General features: G+C 34.3%; 3 protein-coding genes across 3 annotated transcripts; 2 read left to right on the forward strand and 1 right to left on the reverse strand.

Moving 5' to 3' along the window:
- Window positions 1-4,671: 4,671 nt before the first annotated feature.
- On the reverse strand, window positions 4,672-5,834 carry LOC134239993 (uncharacterized). The gene is made up of 4 exons (XM_062722118.1): window positions 5,673-5,834; window positions 5,458-5,590; window positions 5,065-5,218; window positions 4,672-4,849 (listed from the first exon to the last, which is right to left on the reverse strand). The coding sequence occupies exons 1-4, from the start codon at window positions 5,832-5,834 to the stop codon at window positions 4,711-4,713; spliced, it is 588 nt and encodes a 195-aa protein (XP_062578102.1). The 3' UTR covers window positions 4,672-4,710.
- A 14,630-nt stretch (window positions 5,835-20,464) lies between these two features.
- On the forward strand, window positions 20,465-24,897 carry LOC134239991 (tripartite motif-containing protein 29-like). The gene is made up of 2 exons (XM_062722116.1): window positions 20,465-20,512; window positions 22,716-24,897. Exon 2 carries the CDS (start codon window positions 22,722-22,724, stop codon window positions 23,325-23,327), a length of 606 nt encoding a protein of 201 aa, XP_062578100.1. The 5' UTR covers window positions 20,465-20,512; window positions 22,716-22,721; the 3' UTR covers window positions 23,328-24,897.
- On the forward strand, window positions 23,819-24,397 carry LOC134239996 (tripartite motif-containing protein 2-like). The gene has a single exon (XM_062722120.1). The coding sequence runs from the start codon at window positions 23,819-23,821 to the stop codon at window positions 24,395-24,397; it is 579 nt and encodes a 192-aa protein (XP_062578104.1).
- Window positions 24,898-25,676: the final 779 nt, after the last annotated feature.

Genomic DNA, 25,676 nt, shown 5'->3' on the forward strand with positions numbered 1-25,676 from the left:
ACTGGGTTTAGTTTTGAACCAGTTTTGTAAACCGTTCATTAGTTCCACAAACTGGTTTTAAACTAGTTTGAACCCAGAACCGGTTTTTCATTTGTTTTGGCTGTAACTGAAACTAGTTCGTTAAACCAACCAAACCACCTCCGATGGTGGTTTATTCGGTTTACGAAAGAGCGGGAAGTATTCCAATATGGCGATGATGAAAGTTGGTGACTATTTTAATAAAGAAAAAAGTTATAAATAATAGTATTTTCGGGGACAAACAACTCTTCTGACTAAAATGCCACATTCTGATATTTGATGTACTAAATATAAGGCTTCAGAAAATAGATAAATGCCGCATATTTAAAATAATGGTGTTTGTTCAATAATAATGAACAGAATATGTTAAAATTTTCCTTTTCAAAAATAAGTTTTGAATAATTTGGACAAAATTCAATATGTATGGTTAATTATAGAACATACTGTAAAGAAAGCTTAAATATTGGAAATCTAAAGAGTAATTATTTATACACGAGTGATAATTTAACATATTCTGTTCATTATCATTGAACAAACACCATTATTTCAAATATGCGGCATTTATCTATTTCCTGAAGCCTTATATTTTATATCTTTCCATGTTTTTAAATGTCGAAATTATTCATTTTTTAAAATCTTTTAGGCATTAAAAATATAAATACTGCATTTTAACTAGGCTATAAGTAAGACAATCAAAGGATATAAATACTTTATAATATCTTGGATTCTAATATTAAGAAACAGATTTTAACAAATTTATTTGGGTGTGTAATATGGTTAATACATGTATGTTGTTCTGCATCTTTTGATGCCATCTTGTATAAACTGTTCATTTGTTTTACCGAGGTAAACCGGATTGAAATTTAAACCAGTTTGAAAAACTAGTTTTAAACCTTAAACCAAAACCTGAACCAGTTTACGTGCAACAAATTCGCCCTAAATGAAATATTCAATGTATTGTGGTACCACAGCCCGACTCATCCGTGTACGACCTATCTCGACTAACATTGATCTCCCTGACCTCCATCTTGCCAGACGTCTGCTAGACATAGCCTGTCTTATTGACCTAATCTGGAGGGATTTGTCAGGTAATTCGTCGACCATTACGACATTGGCGTCGCCGGTAGCTGTGGAATCTGCGAAATTACGCTTTTCTTGGATACCAACTTGCAACAACATATATTTTTTTGTGAAATCACCGAGCATCTCACGAACCACGTGTTTGCTAATGTTGATGTTTCACAACGTGATTTGTAACGAATAAATACAAGTTTTTACTTATTATAACCCTATTTTTAAGGATTAATTGTTGTCAAAACATTAATTTGTTACAGTAAAGTTGATTAATTTTCATATTTTACGATAAATTGCACCCAAATTTTAGGAAAACAAAAGTCACGTGACCTACTTTCCCTCGCTTTTGGTATATACGGCGCGCATTTCGTGCCATATAATTTTCATTGCTTTTCAAATTAATATTATTTCTTGAGTATTTTCTTAATTATTTCAAATTCAATTAGAAAAATAGAGTGATTATCACCATAGACATAAATCGAAGGGACTGCTGACTCTCTGTGGCGGGAAAATATCTTCTTCTGTTCGCAGCGCCCTCACCGGGATGCATAGAAGACTTCCGGTTTATGACGTCTTATTATTGTTCACCATGTCTTCCGAGCAAGATATAGATAATTTTGAGGAGTTGTTTCAGGTAATTTGACCTTTGCATTTTTGAATTTTATATTACGATTCAGTTCGTAACTTTAGCAATCACTTGTACTACATTTATAATGTGTGCACAGCAGAAATTCTTCTGCAGTAGTGTAAATGTGAACCTTCCATCCTTAAAATGATAATACCCTACGGACCAGTGACGAAATAGTTTGGACTTTAAACGCTAGTTTATAAGTTAAAAGAGGTCTATAGAATCTAATTTTTTAAATGGGGTCTTAGAAATAAACTGGTAAAAATAGAAAAAAACATTTTGAACACACTGAATGATAATCAATGAACTCATCTGAGGAACTCGTAGTCGCAGGTCAGGTAATGTACAGGTCCAGTTTCAAATGGCATTTGTAGCTTTATAAAGCTATTCAGAAAACTTACCCCAAAAGCTGCAATAGGGGACTATTCTAACAAAAAAAAACATTAAAAAAAATGCATATACATAGCTTAATAAAGTTTTTTTAAATTAGCTTAATAAAGCTATATAATTATAGCCATTTTAATGGAAAGATTGCACTGAAATGCACATATCATACTGACACACTGCTTAGTCTATTGACTTGTTTTAATATTTGTTTTTCTCTAAACGAATCATTAGTGTTTTCACTTTAGTTTTGAAGATCTAGACAAGAAATATTATTTTGGATGAATGATTAACAAAGAAGTTGGCTGGTCGCTGGTCGTTGTCCAACATTTCATCGATGCTGGCTCATCACTATTTATTGCACTGATCATGCTGATATTGGCTAAGTATTTTTTTCCTCTTATTCTTAACATGCTTAAGCTTCTGAAAATATTCTTGTATAATAGAATACTTGCATTTGTAGTGCATGGACTAAATAATTGAAATGCTTTTAATTTTGTTGGACTTGTTGAATTATTTTTTCTCCAAACAAAGTTTGAGTATTTCTACTTTAGCCTTTTAGTTTTGAAGATCAAGACAAGAAATAATAATTCATTCTCAAAATATTATTCAATTGTCAAACTGCTACTATTATAAGATTCAGTTTGCAATTGTGATATATTATTTTGGATGAATTAATTAACAAACAGAAAAGTTGGCTGGTCGCTGGTCGTTTTCCAACATTTCATCGATGCTGGCTCATCACTATTTATTGCACTGATATTGGCTAAGTATTTTTTTCTCTTCAGCTTCTGAAAATATTCTTGTGTAATACATGTAGAATACAGCCATTTGTAGTACATTTTTTTTGTACAACAACATGGACTTTTAATAAAATTAATTAAAATAATTGAAATGCTAATACTTGTACATGTATTTAAAATCTTAGCAATGATATTCAAAATCTTGCCATATATTTTTAAGGGGATTCTTTTTATTTAAAAAAACCTTTTATAAATCTCACAATATTGGAACATTTACAGGATATTGAGGAGATTATGGGTGAGGACAGTGATGACTCTGGGGCTATGCCAACTACCCTTAATAGAAGTGTAAGTCCGGGTAAAGTCGTTACTATAGAAATGATTACGCGAGTTTTAGATGCTATTAAAAGCGACGAAATTTTGCCAACCAGTATGCGGACCGCTGTTTCAAGCACACAAGGTAAATTTATAGTTCTTATTACTATACATACACACTACTATCATGATTATGTTATTAATATACATGTGCATGTACTACATATACATTTGTATTGTGTTACATTTATTTCTTATACGTGTATATAGAACCATTCTCAGGTAAGCTTGAACTTTCATGAAGGTGTGTCATATTCTCAATGCTATGTAATTAGTGTCAAATGGTGAATAGATTCTCATTGGTTTAGGAATTAATAACATTAGGAGCTTGAAATTGTTGTTGACAACAATGAGATGACTTAAGCTCCACCTCTTTGCCAAATGAGACAATGTTATTGGTTATTAAATACACTAATTGACAATTGCCAGAATTTCTATCCCATGTACATGTATATTTCAACAGAGAAAGAAAGCTGTGTAAATTTCAGAAGCTAATTATGTAACGTTGAGAATACCACGCCTTACTGAAAGTCCAAGATAAACTGGATATTGTTACTATGTTTTGCAGTAGACGAACTAACATCAAAGCTGGAACAGCTGAACGATATTCTACCAGTACCTGCTGGAAGTGGTATTTTTTCGTCAGCTGTTAAAGAAAAAGCATGGCATAAGTTTCATTCAATGCTCCCTGCACTTAAGGCAAGTGTGGATGTTTTGTTTGACAATATGCAACTTTCTGCCCTGGTTTGTCTCCAAGCAGCTGAGGAGATGTTGAAAGATGGAACATCAGAACCCCAAAGTTCCAGTAGTGATGCTGCAGAAGGTTTGACATCAAATGAAAGAGATATTATTTCTTATGTTGCAGGGTTTGTACTCTTTCGTTGTCAAAAAAAGTTTGGTGCAATACCTTCAATTATTACATTAATTGAGAAACTGAAAGATAAAGATGGAAATTCAAAACTGATTTCTGTGAAATCAAGAGGTGGTTTAGTGCAGCCAATCTCTGCATTTATAGATTTTGTAATGTTGTTGGAATTTATCTTTAGAAATTTATGTAATGCAGCAACAGTTTTATCTGTTCCTTCACTTCAACAGTTCACTGATTCTGTCTGTCAGAATGAAACTGTTGTCAGCGTATTTTACAAATGCACATACCACACTGACACAGACTCTTCTTCATAAGAGAAATTGATGCTTTTTGTTCTGTCTTTGTTCCATAAGGTAAGGTGTCATGCTAAATGTAGGCAAACCATGGAAAAGTATCTTGTTAAGACAAAAACAGCCAGAAAACAGAAGTCACTTCGTAAGTCTATTGATTAGATAACCATCCTGAGAGATATAATTCTTTGTAACATTTGATACACCAAAAATGATATAATTATTTGAATGATTGTTACATTAGAGGGCTGTATGTTATATGTGTTTCTCTATGAAAGAAAGTAAAAGGAATCTAGACAACAATATTTCTTTAATATTTTTTTTTTATATTTAGTGCCTTTTAATGCGTTTCAATGGGCTGTTGGATACAACTGTTGGTCTCTTCTCCCCATTTCTGCCAGCTGTATTTCCCTTCGGATTAACAGTAAATGCAAGATCTCTCTGCAATCGCAGTTGGTTTTCTTGATAACTGAAATTATTAATAATTGGTAATAATGATTGATGCTTGGTTTTTTAAATATAATTAGAAGTATAAAGAAATTATTTGATTAACTATATTTCTCAATCTTTTTAAAATCTGATGATGAAAGAATAATAGGGCCAATGTGACTCAGGTAAGCACAATGCCCCATGGTCCTCTTGTAGTGAATAGAATGAAGTTAATTGTACATATTTTACTCGAACCTGAACTGATGAGCAGTAGGGTTGTCGTGCCGTGATCCAAGGCCACGGTGCCTCCCAAAATGCTCTTCAAGTGGATCCTGGCAGAAGTCGTGGCTTAACACGTATGGTAGTCCTTGGCCTAACAGGTACTTAGTTGCCTCTATGAAAGCATTGACTGTAAATTCCAAAGCATATTCATGATATATTTTTCATGATTTAAAATTCTGACATTTTTAGTTCTTGAATTTCTTCTTTTTTTCATGAATACAAATTTGAGAACAAGGGTATTTGACTTGGAAATACCATTTTTCATTCATTATGCATGAAAAAGGTAAGTTTTGCTAAATTGATTGTGAAAAGTTATGTAATGACATAGACATAAATCATACTAGTTCTGAACTTCATGTGCTTCACCTGTCATAACAATCCCCTCATATGTTTGATATGAGAGGAACATTTTGTTTTGTTCAGATTTCGAAAATCCTTGTCTGTTTTTTACTGCCGTCATCCACTGCTCCAGATATCCAAGGAATTCTCTTTGCAGGAACTGAATAACAAAATTAATGTTTAAGTTATTGAATAAGTCAACTATAGATTAAAAGTGACCTACATAGCAAGTGAAGTGATACCTGAAATCTTTGATCATTTTGTACTTTGTAAGGAGCCAGATCCGGTTTCCGAACACGGACAGACTCTTGCAGTGAACGGCCATTCAGGCAGTCAAAGAATCTGTCGACCAGGGAGAAGAATTTTGCAGTTTCAGACATCACTGGTCCATAGTATCCTGCCATGACTCTTGAAACAGAGTCACTCAAAACCTAAATTTATCATTACTCAACTCTTATTAACGCAAATCAAACCATTCAACATATTATTAAATGAAAGTTAAACGGTTAAGAACAGTTTTTTAAACCCAATTTTCTCACCTGGGCTGCAAGTCGCACACTCATAGTAGAAGAAGGGGTCAAGTATACATGGTCATACCCCAATTTAGTCCTGTACAGATGCCCTTGAGTATCATCTCTATAAATTTGTTCCACATGAGTCCATAAGATGTTTTTGTTGTTGTTCTGGAATAATTAACAGTATTCCAGTTTTATCTTAGTTAACAATATGACTAACAGACATATGTAGGATTGAACGGCATCCTATTTTGAACATGATTTTTTTGTTTTCATTTTGATCAATGATTGGAATTTATTGTGAACAAGATACATATTGTGACATATTGGTAGATCCACAAACCCAAAGATACTTTGTTCCCCCAGGCTTTGACTTGTTGATGTTATTTCTGATAGTTTTTATTAAGTGTGGGGCATCAGAAATGAAATACACGTTTCGGCTCTCTGCTGAGAATTGGTTATCGGCTTTGTAGACCACAGCCTCATTCCCTACTCTATGTAGTCTGTACAGACGTTGATTTGGTGACGCTTTGTCACTGGTGGATGAAATCACCTATGTCATAGATGCTATTTTAGAAATACAAGTACATAAACCAATGTTACTTTTATGCAAGTTCACATTAAGAAGAGATATACCAGACCTTTAGTCCAGATGTCTCTAGATAAGCAACAGCTCTCCATAAAAGAGGATAAAGGACATCTGCTGTTGCAGTTTTAGTTGGGAAGTGACCAATGGACATCTTGATGTGGGAATTAATGCCCACCACCATGAACACAAGGACATGTGAGGCAATTCTGTTGATTTCATCCTTCAATAAACCATGAAGTACATGTAATTGGTAATTAAAAATCTTGATACGTGAAATATCAAATGGTCAGAAGCATACCAAGTATATCATGTTCAGTATGTCAAGGTCATATTATTTACAGATTAACATTATGCTTAAATGTTTTGCACAGTTTCTGTACAAGACACACATTTAAATAGACTGATACAATTGTAACTAAAAAATTGGTTTGAGCGAGTTGTATGTGAATTTACATATTGAAGTGAACCTCATCAAATTTCCATGAATCTGGGTTTGTAAAGCCTATGACCTGGTCACTTCGTCTATCAAAGACAAGATCTTCTTTTATTTTCATCTCATCATGTAAGAGTGCTACATATCTCTTCTCTGGGGGTAAGTTTTCTGCAATCTTTTTCAACTCCTTGAAAATAATGCTGTTTTTATTCTTATTTTTCCTTTTTTTTTTTCCAAGAAGGCATTTTACAAAGTTTTCTCTTATAAATTTCTTGCAAATATTGTATTTTAGTGCTACTTCATTTATTAAAATTCTGGATAATATTTTCATTTAAATATTCTATACCTCAAATGCTTGTGTCTGAAAACCAGACTTGGGTTGAATAAAGTTTGTGTAGTCTCGCAGTGTGGATTTATTTGGGAGGCGCAAAATGCCAGTTTCCTTAAGAGCTTCATATGCCCTTGAACTTTGGTACTGCAGATAGATGGCAAACCTTATAATCATGGGATGCCACCTCATTCCTGATAAAACATTAAATAGATGGATTACGTACATAATTGGCAAGATAAACTTTTGGAAATAATTTTTAAACAGCCTCTTTTATGAAAAAATCCACCTTTCTCCTACAAGACCCTGCTATATGAAAATAATTTCTTGCTTTGAATTTTTCTTTTATCTTCTCAACATGGAAATATGCACAAGTTACATGTATGTTCATGAAGTTATGCTTTAGTTTCATCTATAGTGAGTTCAAAGAATGCAAAAGACTTAAGACTATGGTATGTCCTTTTCCATGCATAAAATAACATAACAAGGTCAGTTTGGGTTAAAAAAAAAATAACTTAAAATTTGTACTGAAAGCACCCAAAATAAGTCTCAGATCAAAAAGTGAAATATTAGGTCACATAGGCATTATGTAACAAAGAATCAGTGAAAGTTTCATTTAATTAAATTTCATTTAGTGGCTCAGGAGGAGTTGCAGATAAGAGATGGGTTCTCCTAAAGCATAACAGACAGATGGACGGATAGACACCCTGATCACTATATACCCTCCCACTTTTCAAGCAGGGGTTATAAAAATGTATATATACATGTACCTTTAGGACTTTTTGAGAAGGCTTTTTTTTGTTCTTTCCAAAACAGATCCATTAGACTGTTGCCTGGCGTTTTTGACTCTAAAGATGCAAAAAGTCCTTCACCTACATCATCTGCCACCACTGCAGTGTCATCCTGTTTTAAAGACTTTAAGACTTTTTGTAATTTTTTGTTCCCCTCCCTTGCAGCTTTTACTTCTTCAATAAGATTACTTTGTGACAGTAAGGCCAAGGGAGTATTGGGATGCAATTGTCTACTATCACATGTTTGTCTCTCTTTAAGATCCTTAAGCAAGTTTTTGCAATTATCACAGAGGCCGAGCTTTGTTGCGCCTGAGCAGCTATGAGCCCGTAAAATGGCAGTGGTAATTGGCTTACCGTCTCTAATGGTGGTTGAAACAAATCTATACCCTTCTGAGCTCCTCAGCTTCTCCTCGGGAAATTCAGAAAGACCAGGGCATTTTACAAGGTCATCGACTTTTTTAAGATAAGATGCCAATGACACTTTCTCCACCGAACTGGCCAAGCCTCGGACACATACCTCTGATAAATAAAAGGAATTTAAAGAGAGAAATATGTTATTTATAAAATACATGACATTGTGTGTTTCTAGAAAACTTTTATTTAGTTCATTGGACATGCTCTAGGGCACAGTCAATAATCTAGTAAAACCAAGAAGCATAATTTCTCTTATGCTTAACCATTTATAATAGAATATTACTGATAGAAAGATTATATATTGATAGACAGAAAGCACCTGCTTTGTGTCTATTGATCATGCTTTAGCCTTTCAATGTTCATCATGAACCTTCCAAGTCAATACTACAGCTTTACTTTGACAGATAAATTATGTGAGAATGAAATATATGTAGGTTAACTGTTGATGGTCCAGCATTAGTCTGACAAGTAGAAAAGTAAATTAGCACTCTTATAGTAAAAATCAAAGTTTTTCATTTAACATAAATTTTCTACACTGAGAATATGATTATATGTCAAGTCAAAAGGCTTAGGGAAAATGCAGAGTAATCATTAATTGGCATTTTGAGAAATTTGAAAATTCCTCAAGTATAAAAAGAAAAATTGTATGACCAATACCTTTATCAACTTACTGATATTGATGTTCCAGCATCTTTTGCCACGTGAATACTAGTGAACCTGCACTCTGATGTAAATTAAATCATCCAAAATAATAAATTTTGAAACTGCAAACTGAAAATTTTAAAAAACAGTTTGACAGTCAAATACTATTTTGAGAATGATTTAAAAATTGCTTCTGTTGATGATCCAGCATCACCCTGACCAGCAGAAATGTAAAAAAAAAAAGAAAGAAAAAACAAAATAAGAGGCCCATGGGCCAATGTGCTCACCTAAGTAATCTCGGCTGTAACTCTTCTTGATAAAAAAATTCACATCAATATTAATTTTCTCTTTTCACGAAAAGTTAATTAGAACTTAAATAGCAATCAGTTTTTCATTTAACATAAATTTTCTACACTGAGAATATGATTATATGTCAAGTCAAAAGGCCCCCAGGAAGATGCAGAGTAATCATTAATTGGCATTTTGAGAAATTTGAAAATTCCACAAGTATAAAAAGAAAAAAATGTATGACCAATACCTTTATCAACTTACTGATATTGATGTTCCAGCATCTTTTGCGACATGAATACTAGTGAACCTGCACTCTGATGTAAATTAAATCATCCAAAATAATATAGTTTGAAACTGCAAACTGAGAATTTTTAAAAACAGTTTGACAGTCAAATACTATTTTGACAATGATTTAAAAATTATTTCTGTTGATGATCCAGCATCACCCTGACCAGCAGAAATGAAAAAAAAGAAAGAAAAAACAAAACAAGAGGCCCATGGGCCAATGTGCTCACCCAAGTAATCTCGGCTGTAACTGTTCTTGAGAAAAAAATTTAACATCAATATTATTTTCTCTTTTCACATTTTTATCTCAATTCATGCCCCACCCACCCCCTTCTAGCTTCAAGGAATCAGCTAGGTTTAAATTAAATCATTCTTAAATTAATCTTGGGTTGCCAAGATATCATTAGGAATAGCATTGCTTGAAAGTGAAGTTTTCTTCATACATGCACTAGGAAAAATTGATCCTGCTTTTATACCCTGCATAACCCCAGGGTCAGTAACTTAAAACTGACTATACTTTACCTTGGAATGTTCACTCAATATCAAATTATCTCATTTACTGAATAATCTTATTTATTAGCATGACTCTACTACTATATATATACTGAAGATCAGAAGATGGACAAATTGTGAGTCAAAATCGAGAATACAAATGAAAACATTATTTTTAGTAACACACACCTCCAAAAAACACGCTGACTGAAAAGTCATCACTGATGACCACTCTTTTGCAAATCTGTCCCACTGAATGGTCATATTGCCCAAGGACAAGAAGTGACTGATTGTATTTTAACACAATCCAGTCTTCACATTTCTTAGCATCACTACAAACTTCTTCCAAATTGTAGTATACGACTCTCTCTGGTACAACTGGTAATTGACGCTGAGTCTAAATTTCAAGAAAATATCTATGATCATACAAATGCACATTTAACTTACTGAAATTATTCTTTGAAGAACATTCATAAGAAACTAGTCAGTGAAACCTGTTTCATTAAAACATGTGCGTGTAATAGAATTCAGTTGAAACAAGCAAGCAATTTATATTATACATGTATATATACTAACTGGAGCTTTCCTTGGTGGTGGGCAAGGAGTCTCTATTGATTTTTTGGGCATGTTTAGGGTTGGTAAACTTCCAGGAACAAGCTTATATCCTTTCCCTGTTAAAAAAGTCATGTGATGGTAAAATTCTTGCAACAATCTAAATATAAATAAACTTCCCCTGTTGAAGAAGTAGATAAGACAAGACAGGTCCAGCACAATACCCTGGTAAAGGTATATAGCTTGATGAAGCTATATAGCTTTTTCAAGGTATTTAAAATACCTCGATCAAGGTATTTTATGTGATGAAAATTCAAAAAATTCTTTAAAAATTAAATACTGAAAGTCGAGTTTTGAGTTTTTGACAGTGTGTCTATTGGTCTATGAAAAACAGTCTGGTATCAAAAAGAAGGCATAAAATAACGTCTCCTCACACGACACGTTTTTATAATGATTTGTATGTGTTTGAGTACCTTACATGCATGGGTGAATTTACTGACAACAACTCAGAACGCGACTTTCAGTAATTTTCATTACATAAAATACCTTGATCAAGGTATTTTAAATACCTTGATAAAGCTATAAAGCTTTATCAAGCTATATACCTTTATTGGGGTATTTTGCTGGACCTGCAAGAGTTGTGTGATTTGTTATAATAACATTGCAGGTAAAGTCTAATAAGTCCAGGTTGATATCCCTTCCTTTCATATCGTTACACCGATTCGCCACCGGTGATAAGATAGAAATGACTGTCAACACTGTGTTCTTTCATATTTCAAAAATTGTAGAAGAAATATTTATAGATAATTTCAGTATTAACTACTCTCAGATAAGTTTAACATAGTATACAAACAAATGTACCGTGAAACAACAAACATCTTTCTTCGAAATGTGCAGAGCAAATATGCATAGTATCTGCATTGAAAGACGCATCAGCCCTATTTACAGAGGCTATTAGCCTAGATCTCCATAAGTCCGAGTGGGGGTCTGTTGCTTTTGGGAAGCTGAAATAGCTAACCACTTCATTCGCACCCTTCGTTCTTCCCTGGTAATTGAAACAACCTACTATACAACTATGTTTCCCCACCATTGTACATTGCAAACCGGAAGTTTTCTATGCATCCCGGTGATGGCGCTGCGATCGCAATAAGATCTCTCCAATAGAAATATAGGGATGACGTCACCAGTCGGCAGTCCCTTCGATTTATGTCTATGTTATCACTGAGATTGTATTTCCTACATTTTGACAATATAGCCCCATACACTGTGTAGGTATTGGGGCCACTGGCTCTGCTTTTGCTCTAATCTATCATTCTATTTCCTATTTTGTAAACATTTTGAAAATAAAATATTCATAACTGATAATGGCTGCTAGTAAACCAATTAATCTGTACAATGCCTCAGAGACAGACCTGAAATCATTGGAGGGTATCGGACAAGCTAAAGCTAAAAGAATTCTACAGCTTAGGGAAACAAAAGAAGAGTTTGACTTTAATGATGTGGCTGATGTGACCCAGATTGCACTCTCTCAATGGACAGAATGGAGTGAGGCAGGTGTTGTTACCATCCAGAAGGCTCAGCCAGAGACTTCAGCAAACCAGCCAGTACACAAAGCAGAGGATACAAGTGCTGCGCAACTGCATCTCACCTTACTGGAGATGAACAAAAGCATTCAAATGCTTCGTGATGAAGTCAACTCCTTACGGTCGCAAGTTGTCCTGAAGTCGGATGTTGATTCCATGGGCCAATTGTACAACACGCCACCTGTACTGACCAATCAATTTGATATAGAGAAAAGCCACGACAAGTCACTTACTCTTACAGCTGACAGTTCAAACCCCAGCCAAGTCGTCAGAAACAGGGAAGGAACAGAAGCTAATTATAGACAAATTGACATCTGTCATTCCCCCTTCAGGATACATTTCAGATCCTTTCAAAGGGGCCAAACAAAAAACAAGCACACCCCTGAATGAAAAGTTAGAGAGTGCTGATTTCCAAGATCTAACACCAATTCAGCTGAGCTCTAAGTTTGAACAGGATCACTTCCCATCCAAGAAGAAAGGAAATGGTGAAAAGAAGAGTAATGAAAAATACATATCAACGTCCGCTTCGGCTCCTATTACTTCCCAAGATAAACCCAATGTGATGGGGTCTCTGACTCCTAAGGAACAAAGCAGGGGCAGGAAGACCAAAAAGAGTAAAAGAAATAGATCGCCATCGTCCAGTTCCTCCTCAGATGATACCATGTCAAAATGGACTCATACATCAAGGAGCAGATCCAGAAGCAAGAGTCCACAAGTTCAAAAGATGCCCGTATTTAAAGGCACCGAAAGCCCAAATTGGGAATCCTTTATTTACCAATTTGAAAGGGTTGCAGCTCACCGTGGATGGTCCTCCCATAAGAAGGCATTCCGTCTTCTAGATTGTTTAGGGGATGTGGCTCTGGAATATGCCAGGAAAGTGAACAAGAACGGTGACTATAAAGAGCTGAAACAGCAATTAAAACAGAGATACAGCAGAAAGGAAGTTCCTATTCTAGCTCGTCGCCAGCTCCCCTTTACTAGGCAACTGGAAAATGAAAATGTGGAAGAATTTTCTCAGCGTGTCTACTTCTTAGCATTAGATGGTTATGAGAGCTGTGAAGGGAACATGATTGAGGAAATAGCGATAGAAACCTTCCTACGTGGCTGTGGAGATAAAGAAGCTGCTATGAAAGCAATGGATAGGGAACCAACAACACTCCAGAAAGCAGTCAAGTATGTGAAAACAGCCATTGCGAACCATCGTGCTTTATACGGGACCAGAGGAGTTTCATTCTCGAGCAGGGAGGGATCCCCGGCAAGTGAACCTTCTCATTGTAGGGCTGATACTAAGCTCTCTAAGGAAGACAACAATTCTCTGGATAAGACCATCTTACACCTTACAACTTTAGTTGAGAAATTAACCACAACAATTCAGCAATCCTTTGGCAGAAATCAGAGTAGTTCACCACTATTGAAAGTGCGTTTCTTAGAGAGATCTCGAAGTCCTAGTCGATCACCAGCCAGGGGCCAGCACTTCTCGTCTCCAAACAAAAGAGACAACAATACATCAGAAGAAGCGAGAATCCCAATGAAGGGTGATTTAAACAGAAAAGGGTCAAGCCGTTAGGCCCACACTTGACCCCTGATAAGAGTGGCCTAGGAGATAACTTTGTTACTATTCAGAGGACTTTAGGAAAAAGCATCAAACTAAATGTCACCATAGTAGAAAAGCCTATTAATGCAATTGTTGACACAGCTGCTATGATAACCCTTGTCAATGATAAAATTGTGCCAGACAGCCAGATAGCTACATCTGAGTTCATAAAGCTAAAGGGGCTAGGTGCCGAAATAGTGCATGGTACATTGCTCAAGAACGTTTCTCTCAATATTGGTGATCTTCATGTAACTTGGGACTGCTGTGCGGTATCAATGGATGATGACATGATCCTGGGACTAGACTTTCTGGAAGCCAACCACGGGATCATCCACATTAAGAAGGGAGTGCTGTTTCTCAAGGGCAGGAAATTTCCTATAAAGTTGATATCCGACCCACCTGAAGGGCACCAAGGCTCGCGTATCCGGATACGGAGGACAACATGTGTACCACCTAACAATATCGACCAAGTATCAGTCCAACTAGATAATCCATTATCAAGTAACTATGTCTTTCCCCATCAATGGGAATTTCGGCAGGCTCACATATTGGATGCCATAAACATATCTGTCTCCTTTGGTATCCACCCACATGTTGCTGACCTGGCAGAGCAGTACCTTGACAGGCTCATGGACTTAGTAACACACCAGTGCTCAGTCTACGCGAAAGTTGAAAATTGTTACCAGACAAAATGTCTGGTAAAAATAAAATTTTTACCAGACCAAGCAATTTTTTACCAGACCGACTTTTTTTCCTTTAAATCCATACATCATTATGATACCGAGATTGAGAGGATGGTGGGATGGGGTTAATTCTCACTGTGAAATCTAACCTTATTGTTAAATGAATTCAGAGTGAAATGGACATGTTAACTATTTATAATTTTCCTTTGTTAAAGGTATCTATACAATTGCATGTATTTTTTTCCTTCATATTTGACTTGTACAACATACACTGTATCAAAAAAAATTCTTAAATTTAATATGCACTTTCAATGCATATTTATTTTTCCTGAAACAACTCATTATGGTTACTCAAGTTTGATGATCATTTGAAAAAAAATTCCCAACTAAATCTACGTATGAGCTATCTAAATATTTTCCCAACCAAATCTACGTATGAGCTATCTAAAGATCTCTAACCCTTGACAGAGGAAATTCGAATTAGAATAAAAACGATCATGACAGGGTTGTAATATATAAAAATTAATCAGGTATTACTGCTAAATTGGTCAAATTAAGGACATTTGTGGGGAATTGGACCATGTTTACCTCTTAATTTAGATTTATTTGGCCTTATTTTTTACCAGACATTCGGTCCTGTAAACTGATTTTTTTTACCGACCCGACCTAAATTTTACCGGTAAAAACCGACGGTCCGGTGACTTTCGCATAGACTGAGTGCTGTGTAGCCATTAGGGAGGTTGGCATTAATCTCACCACCAACTGCAGATGTAACCCCTGTGTGAGGCCAGAGACATGTAGGGAGCGTTTGCTGCAGGCCCAACAGGACTTTTTAGCAGGTGCCCTTAACTTGGCAAGAGATGTCAGTAAGCCTGTAATTCTACACTGCAGGGATGATGGATCCGGTGAGGCAGCCAAACGCACCTTGGCCATGATCCGTATGATGGACATGACACACCATGCTTTCCATCAACATTGCTTCACAGGTTCGGTGGAGGAGCTACGCCAGTGGGAGATGGAATTGCCTGCAGTGAAATTTGGCGTCACAATGAGATCAGCGCAGGATCCAGATCTGGTGGCCAGGATCCCAGTTGAGCGCTTGTTGTTGGAGACAGATGCTCCATATTTATTACCAGCTCCTGGATGCAAGATGAACCACCCCTGGAACCTAGCATCTCTTGCTGCACAGGTTGCTTCTATCCGCAACACACCAGTTTCATTTATCCTGGAGACATGTAACAACAATGCCAGGCAGTTCTACAGATTATAATTTTTTTTTCTCTCATCATGTTTATCGATTATATAGTGTATTTTCTATATATGTATATTTTGATTACTTCAGAAAAAGTAATTTTTGTTATGCAAGTGTATGAACGCATTGTATATTTTTCATGATTACTCTACATTTTTCTTACAACATGTATATGTGAAGGGATTATGTCTCTCACCGGTACTTTGTTGAAAAGTAGTCATAATTGGGTTGTATTTGCATGTATATTTTTTGTACTTTTGCACAAGTTTACATTTAGATGATTTTGTACAATATTGGGGGTGGATTTTTCAAATATAATTACTGATTGATAAAATTCGCCAATGGACCCTTGGCTCTACAAGGAGGGGAGGAGTGTGGTACCACAGCCCGACTCATCCGTGTACGACCTATCTCGACTAACATTGATCTCCCTGACCTCCATCTTGCCAGACGTCTGCTAGACATAGCCTGTCTTATTGACCTAATCTGGAGGGATTTGTCAGGTAATTCGTCGACCATTACGACAGTATATTTACTTATATGTCTTATATGTTTAGGTGAAAGAGATTTAAAAGACCATTTCTTTCTTTCCTCATCACAATTGTACAACTTTAAATAGAAATGGTCAATTGTGTTCGAAAACTAGCACGAACTATATTTTTGGTGGAATGACAGCGTATGAAAATATCTTCTTTTCAGCCTCTCAAAATTATTATAGAACAATTAATGAAATTAGTTATAATTTTTACGCAACAAACAAATATGCCAGCTTTTAAAAGCTTCAACTCTATAAGTACAGATATGAGCCAAAAATCCGTAGAAAGTGTTTTTACTCTCTTACTGAAAGGTCAAAACTTTTTTGTTTATATATCATTTTGTATCTCTATATGCACTTCTTTATCATGTGTAAAAATAAGAAAAATTTAAATATATGGCGCATATTAAAATAACTTAAAGTAGAACCTATAGCTATGTCGGAAAAGTCTTTGTCACAAGATTTTCAAACTTTTCAAAATGAAAAATTAGTACTTGCTTATCAATCAGTTAAAAGCTCATGATATGTTTCCTTGTTTTTAAATTAAGTACAGCCTGTGAAACTTGGTATGGTTATTACATACAGTGACTGCACATTTTCAGTTATTTTTAGGAGTACTTGTCCAGAAGAAAATATGAAAAATCACAAAAATACATCTTAAAACATCGTCGTTTATAAACTTTATCAACTGAACAAAATTAAGCAATATTTATTAAGAATAATTTCTTTTTCATTCACATTGACATAAAAGATAAGTCCACAGTAAAAAAAATATATAAGCAAATGAAGTCTATTATTTTAGTCAATTTTCCTACTTACATTTGTATTTTTCAGAAGTCTTTGTCACAATGTTTTTAAAATATTTAATATGATGAAGAACATACCCAAATGATTACAAAAAGTGATTAAAATATATACCTTTCGCCTCTAACTAATGAGTGATAGGCTATTTACCGATGCTTATATTCTTGACATTTTTGCACTTACACGGGATTTAATTAAAATGACTGTTTGGGGTTACTTTCTGATTGAAAATGTTTATAAAAAAATGTACTTTTAATTTATAAAGGTCATATTTAACAGAAAAAATGTAATCAAACACCAAGAATATGAATAAGTAACAAATAGTTACGAAAAGGAATGCACATCATTTCATTATAATAAATATCACAAAAATGTACACACGATCATACGATCTACAACACGTACATCTTTGACTTAGTCACATATATCATCAAGATATTATACTATTTAGTAAGTTGGTAACTGAAGATTTCTCTGGATTTTTGCATTCCTTCAAAATGGCTACATCTACTGTAAAAAATGTATATACTGTAAAAAATGTGTTTAGATGATAGACACTTTCCTAAGCACATTCTTGTCACACTTTTTCATGCATTGAAATTCTAAACACATTGAATTTCATTACGTGTAATTGAAAGTGTTTAGAACCTAAACACTTACATGTTTAGACTTTAAACACTTTACAAAACATGTTATGATACATGTTTACAAATTAAACACTTGAATGTTTTCATTGTCTTCCAGCAAGAAAACTGAAAATATAACAATTGTTCACATTATTTTTAAATTTTATTCAATGAACATTCAAACATGGATTTATTATAAAGAATTTTAAAGCAATATGAGCTGCATATTTGACATCGAAAAATGGTTTTCAAATTTGTAATTAACTGTTTCAATGACAGAAAAATAGAACATTTATGAACTTCTGTTGTTCATATGTGCGATGGAAGAACTTGTATAAGCTTCGATTGAAGCAAATTTGCATCATTGTCGTCCTGTACAATAATGATATCTTATATAACACTGTATATTCGATCGTACAGAAATAGTTCTGATGAAAATTTTTTACACTTTATTTTGGTCTTATTGATCATAAGGATTTAAATTATGTACAAACTAATCATAACAACACATTTTACCAGCAAAATAAAATTCTCAAAAATGCAGCTCATATTGCTTTAAATTAAATATACATATATGTTTAAATACATATATTTTTACACGCAGGTTTTAATTTTTATCAGCTTAGCAAGCAGTTATTCCTCATGTCTGTATCAAGTTTAACTTCCAGCAATTCTTTCACTGAGCAACACACGCATAATTTGTTTTCAATCGTGACCGTCAGTAAGTAATCCACTTCCATACTTTAAGAATGTTTTTGGGTTGTTCAAAACTATAACAAACAGCAGACTTCACCAAATTCAGTTTCCTCTAAAAAGTAAGAAGTGCTGAAAAATAGTAAGAACGATGGCATGACATTGTGGACTTGGAGATGACAGCAGCTCTTCTGATACATATACGTGTTTTATTTTGCTGTTAAGTTTGATCTGTCGATCCTGTAAGAAAGAAATTTAAATTTTATCAGATTTAAACAGACAGACGGACGGACGAAAATCCCGATCACTATATACCCTCCCGCTTTTCAAGCGGGGGGTATAAATATACTCCTCACTGGCTGAAGTTGTATGCATTTATTCAAATGTTTGATAGCCATTCTTGTGCTACTTTTATAGATAGTTTTCAGTAGACCCATATTAACAAGAGTTATTTCCCGTTGGCCGCCATCTTGGGGGTCAACCAGGTAATTTTCCCTCTTTGTCCTACAAAATATAAGAGGGTGTAGCAGAAACATTGTGGGAAAAATCGTTATAGAGTAAACATTATGAAATAAAGGAGGCTCTAAAAATATATAATTGTCAGAAAAACAATGCTTCCCAGCCCACAATAGCCAGTATAAAAAGTTAAAGTTGGTTGAATTATGAAGGAATATGAACATGTTGACCCACAAGATGGCGGCCGAAGGGAAATAACTCTTTTTAATTTGGGTCTACTGAAAACTATCTATTGAACCTCATTTAACCACTATACATGCAGTACTGATACCGATATAGATATTATTAATGACATTCTATAATGTACTCCTTTCTAGATTTCACGAATGCAAAATATAACCGAAAGGAATCATGATCTAATATATAAAAAAATCCATGCAACTCCAGCCAGTGAGGAGCATAATTTGATACAATTTGAATATCTTTCTTGCAGGATATGGTCCACATAGAACTTAAAAGCAAATATACACGTATTAGAGGAACTGCTGCCATCTCCAAGTCCACACTGACATGCCGTCGTTCTGACATTTTTCAACACTTCTTACTTTCTAGAGGAAACTGAATTTTGTTAAGTCTGCTGTTCGTTATAACTTTAAACAACCCAAATATTTCTTATTGTATGGAAGTGGACTACTTACTGATGTTCACGGATGAAAACAAATTGTGCATGTGTTGCTCAGTGAAAGAATTTCTGGAACTTGATACAGACACGAGGAAAGACTTCTTGCTAAGCTAATTAAAACCAGCGTGTAACAAAAAATATATATGTATATCTAATTTAGAATTGTTCATAATAAATCCTTTGAATAAAATTTAAAATGTAAATAATTAATCGTTATATTTTCAGTTATCTTGCAGGAAGACAATGAAAACATCCAAGCGTTTAATTTGTAAACATGTTTCATAACCTGTTTTGTAAAGTGTTTAGAGTCTAAACATCTAAGTATTTAGGCTCTAAACACTTTCCGTTACACATGATGAAATTCAACGTGTTTAGAATTTCAATGCAATAAAAAAAGTGTTACAAGAATGTGCTTAGGAAAGTGTCTATCATCTAAACACATTTTTTACAGTGAACTTATATAAAGTTTCTGTAATGCTATAAGAATGCTTTTCATTATATTTTTTAAACATACACAGTAAGCCTAATGTGCTTTTTGTAACAACTTAAAATTTTTGTGATATGCATGAACATAATTTATTGCCATTAATATAACCACCAATTAATTAATATAATATATATGCATACATGCATATATCTTTACTAATCTCTGGCCTTTCGACAGTATTTATGTTTTTCCTGCAAAACTTCAAAATTCTTTTTAATCTGATGCTTATATAAACATACGATTATATGAGAACAAATGAGGTTATCTCGACTAATATATATTGAAGCTGCGCGCGCAGCAGCCCCATCAACTTCTCAGCGAGTCCTTCTTCTCAGTTTCTGAAAAAGGTTACGAAGTAAGTTTGCTTTTCAGTAAATTAAAAACGTAATATTGAGTTACTTTATATTGTATAAATGCAATGTTGTATGTTGTGTGCATATATAGACGTGTTTTTTAAAAATGTTTTTCTTGATTCCCTGATTATTTGATTCTAACCCTAACCCTACTAATGGTATTATTTAATTTTTTTAAAATGACTGATTTGATGCTTACAGATGATTGATACGTATACTTTCGTCCTGAACGAGTGTATTTAAAGTCATAATTCAATAATATGTATCAGTATATGGTGACGCCCCCACTTGTAAAGAAGTTCAAGTCTGCAAATGTTTACATATATTATATAATCTTTAGTCGACCTAATATTGCATTGTAAGTGCTAAGAAGCACATACAGCACTCACCACAGGAAAATCTTGAAGATTTTTGAAGAAGGTAACAATTCTACTTGGATGTGTTATAACTATGCAACACACTCATGTATATTCTTCAAAGAGAGTTATTAAGTCGAATATATTTGATTTCAAATGTAAAAAAGTAACTTTTATTCATTTTTTGTGGTAAACATTCATTCCTTCCATAATTACTAGTAATACGAAATGCAACATAGGTAAAATATATACCGTATAAATCTAAGTTTTCTTTAAAAAAAAAAAGAAGACATGAATGTGCAGTGCATGTGTACAAACTGCTTTTCTAAGGAAAAACGCATTTTGTGTTTATCGCTGTAAATGTTATAGACATACAAATAATTCATATATATTAATCTAACTGACACAGAAAAGATAACTTATCCTCCTGGGTATTACTAACTCAGAGTTAGGTCTGTACAGGCATACTCGTGAATTCTTTACAGATAAAAAGAATAAACGTCCTTTAATCTAAGTGATAAACTACTGCGTTTCTTCGAAAATAGAAGAGATTTACCTTGTTTTAAAGATAAAGTCTCATATTAAAAAATATAATTATCATATAAATGACTTCAAACGAAACTGCCGGTATTCTTGTTTCATTTACTTGTTTGTCAATAATTTACCTCGCTTTAGAAAAAAAATTACGTGTAAGAGCATGCTTTTCATTATATTTTTTAAACAGAGAGATATAAATTTTGTACTGTGCTTTTTGTAACAATTAAAAATTTTTGTGCTATACATGAACATTATTATATAGCTTGGTTGTTGCATGGCCAGGGATTACCATTAAAGTCTGTTTCAAGTAAGATATCCAAATTAATATGAAACAGATGTGTCATACTCTGTGGTATCTTTTATCTCAGGCTGACTTTGATATATCGTTTCTACATAAGAATAGAAATACCCTATGGTTAATTAACAATACCTCGTCGATATATCTAAATGTCAAAATAAAGGTCACAACAAGTGACTCTTTTTTTTCTGTTTTGTATAATATATCAACCTTTTATCAATTCCGTTCATAAAAACTAAAAACAAATTTTAAATTACATTGAGAGGTGTACAATAAAAATTGTTCCATGAAAAAAATCAATGTCAAGATTTATTAAAAGATGTTTTAAAGTAAAGTATAAAATAATGAGTTGTCCTTCTTCGACGAGGATTGGATATATGCTCTACGTAAGAACAATTTCTTAAACGAGGTACAATATTGAGAAACAAGTTGATGAACCAAGAATTTCAGCAATTTCGTTGAAAGTCATCACTTCATAAGTTTGATACAATGACTTTATCAGCAAATACATTTTATAATTGAGTAAAATTCTGACTGACCTTTTCAATACTAATTGTTGGTCAATTATTTTTACACTGAATTGACGACAGCTTCCCCCCGTTATTTCCCGATCATGACAAGGTTCACAAAGCGGGTTTGACCAGTCAACAGAGGTGGTTACTTCTCTATGGCACCTGATCCCACCTCTGATATGTTTTTGATGTCAGTGTCTTCTTTGCTCCTATCTCGTATTGTTGTATGGACTTTTGATCTCGAATGTTTCATTCTAATCAATAGCTCGAAAAGGTCAAAGGTTGAATTACAAATCAGTCTTAAAATCCTGATTGTTTTTTGTTTTTTGTTTTTTTGCTTTATTTAAAGTCAGATTCAATTTTCTCAGAATGTGTTTGGAATTTTGAAAAACAAAATGTTGACAATTTTGATTTCTTGAAAACTTTTAGAAACTTGAATCGTAAGTTTTACACAAACAAATCATTATACATGTATTCATAATAGAAATTCGTGATATTTCAGTTAGAAATGGCAAGTCCACAAGCCCAGGATATAGTTCGATGTAGATACTGTGAGGAGGAGCCGGCTGTCCTTCATTGTGCTCCTTGCGGAGATGACCTTTGTACTGGATGTAAAGTCTTACATCTTAAAAGTAAAGTTCCCTCTGGACACAAGATTTTCCGCCTCTCCAAGAAATTTCAAGCAAAGAGTCGGGTCAAAATGTGTGACGTCCACTCATCAAAATCGTACGAGGCTTGTAAAGATTGCCAAGTCCCGGTGTGTATTGTGTGCATTCAGGAAATACACGGCGAACACGCTATCGGGAAAATACAAGATCTTTACGAGAAACAAAAGGCCGAAATTGCTGAGGAATTGTCTAAGATAAAGACACAACTGAAGTCGGAGATCATTCAGAGAGTAAAAGATCTCGATGAGGGAGAAAAGGAAGTTAAGACTTGTCAGGAAAGTATAAGAGAGAAAATGAGAAAGCAAGGTCAGGATTTTATAAATCACATCATATCCATTTTGAAAGAAGCTTTGCATGATCGGAAGAAGACGAGAAAAGGAAATCTGAGGAAGTATTTCAGCATAAAGAAGAAAACGAGAGATTTGATCAAAGCTTGGATCAATTGATAGGGAAATTCGAAGCGCTTACTAAGACAAACCATCCTGCCGAATTTCTGTTGTACCTTAAAGACAATCCGCACACTTTTAGGGAATTAACTTTTCCAGAAAAAGTAAACATTACCAAGCCTTTGTTTACAGCCGGCAAATTCAACAAATCCGAAAATGAACATCAATTTGGTAAATTCATCTCAGGTCACATTTGCCACATAAAATCATTGGACGATACCTCAGAGCTTAAACTGCCAACTTTCAAAAAAGTATTGGAGCGTTCGATAAAGACAAATGAATTAAAAACTAAAAGAGAGAAGCTATTGCACGTGAGATGTCGTGATGACCAATCAGCATACATCAGTGGTCTAGAGTCAAAAATACTAATAATAGACAGTTCAGGAATAGAACTGGATAGCATAAGCACTGAAAAACCACCATTTGGTCTGGCTGTGATGCAGGATAAAAGTCTGATTTACTCTGATTTTGATAATAAGGCTATCTACAGAATGTCGATCGATAAAAAGAAAGCAAAATTGATAAATACTATGTATTATCCAAGAGGACTGTGTTGTTCTAGATCAGGCGATATCCTGGTCTGTATGGGTGATTATAAATATTCACTGTCAGGCAGAGTGGTCAAGTACAGTAGCATTGGGGAAATAGTTCAAGTGTTCCTAGAGGACCAGAATGGGAAGCGACTTTTTGTAAATCCATACTTTGTGTGTGAGAATGTGAATGGCGATATCTGTATTTCTGATATTGAGACCAAGAACTCGAAAGTTGTCGTTCTGAACAGATCAGGAGAGCTTCTGTTCAAATATTACGGTAATATGCAACTTAAGACATCAGAAAAGGAATTTAAACCGCTTGGCTTAGCTACCGACAGTCTTGGTCAAATCCTTATAGCAGACAACGCCAATAACGCTGTACACCTTATCAGCCAGGATGGGGACTTCCTGTCTTACATCCTGACAGAGAATGATGGGATATCACTTCCACACAGAATATCTGTGGACACGGCTGAAAACCTGTGGATGGTAGAACAATACAAAGCCTGTGCCAAACTGTACCAGTATCTGTCATAACTTTTGGCCTTCGTTTTCGATATGTTATTCATATTTATACATCACTACATATACTATACAAAATATCTTGTGATAAAAACAGTAGACAGAGACAATTACGCCGAACGCCTGATCAGCCAGGACGGGGACTTACTGTCTTACACCCTGACAGAGGATGATGGGATATCACTGTGGACGCTTTCGACAATCTGTGGATGGTAGAACTCATCAATGTCTGTGTCAAGTTTTATCAGGTTTTATCATATTTTGGAACATTTATGTCTGTATTTCAATTATTGTTTTCAAATACTACAGAAAATGTTTTTTAAGGAAAGAAAAATGAAATTAAGCTCAAAAAACAATGTAACAAAATATATGACAAAGTACCTATATCTCTCCTTTAATCTTGCCTCACTTGCTTTGAGCCCTTCTTGAACGAATTAAAAAGTAATTTGTTGAGAGATAAAAAAACTATTGGAAAAATGACGACCCAAGAATAAAAGTGGTCTGTCAACATTCAATCTTAGACGAGTTGTAAAATTTTTCAAACACGGGCCAAAGATTTCATGAATCTATGAATTTTAAGAATTTAGACATAAATATTCTTTAACCATTAATTTCACATTGAATTGCTTAAGGAATCGCCTATGTGAAAGGAAAACACTTTCAGTAGACTTCAACTCGATATATTTAAGAAATAAAGTCCGCGTTTTCGCGAATGTTGCAGAATAACCTCCGAGGTCGAAAAATGTTGTTTGAAATATAGAAGCCGAGGCTTTTATATTTCAAACAACATTTCGAGACCGAGGAGGTTATTCTGCATCATTCACGACAACAAGGACTTTATTTCTATTCTACCTAGGACGATAAATACGGCCGATTGTTTCCTCTATAGAGAAACGAATTAGGTCACCATGTCTCGATTACGCTGTTCTATTTAACACCAGAGAGAAATTTTGTTGACTAACCTTTATATGGAATGCAGATATTTGAGCTTTCCTTGCATTAAAAACAGTCTTGTTTAATTACAAATTTGTTCCTAATATGTATTGATCAGTTAAAATGAATATACAAAAACAAAATCATGTTCTTGTTTTACTGCTAAAATCACGTTGTTTAATGTGTAGGGAGGTCCGTGGAATAGCCCCGCTTAGCTATAAAAACCGACATTCATCAGCAACTTGATGCAATTTACAGTGTTTATACTGCAAAAGACGACACATCGATGCGGTCTAATCAAGTATTTCATTCTACAGCCAAACATGCATTTGAATTGTTCAGATTTGATACGTGTTTCTGA

This window comes from Saccostrea cucullata, unplaced genomic scaffold (assembly GCF_032062105.1).
Source record: "Saccostrea cucullata isolate Sc308-1 unplaced genomic scaffold, CSIRO_AGI_Scuc_v1 ctg1578, whole genome shotgun sequence".
Taxonomy (NCBI): domain Eukaryota; kingdom Metazoa; phylum Mollusca; class Bivalvia; order Ostreida; family Ostreidae; genus Saccostrea; species Saccostrea cuccullata.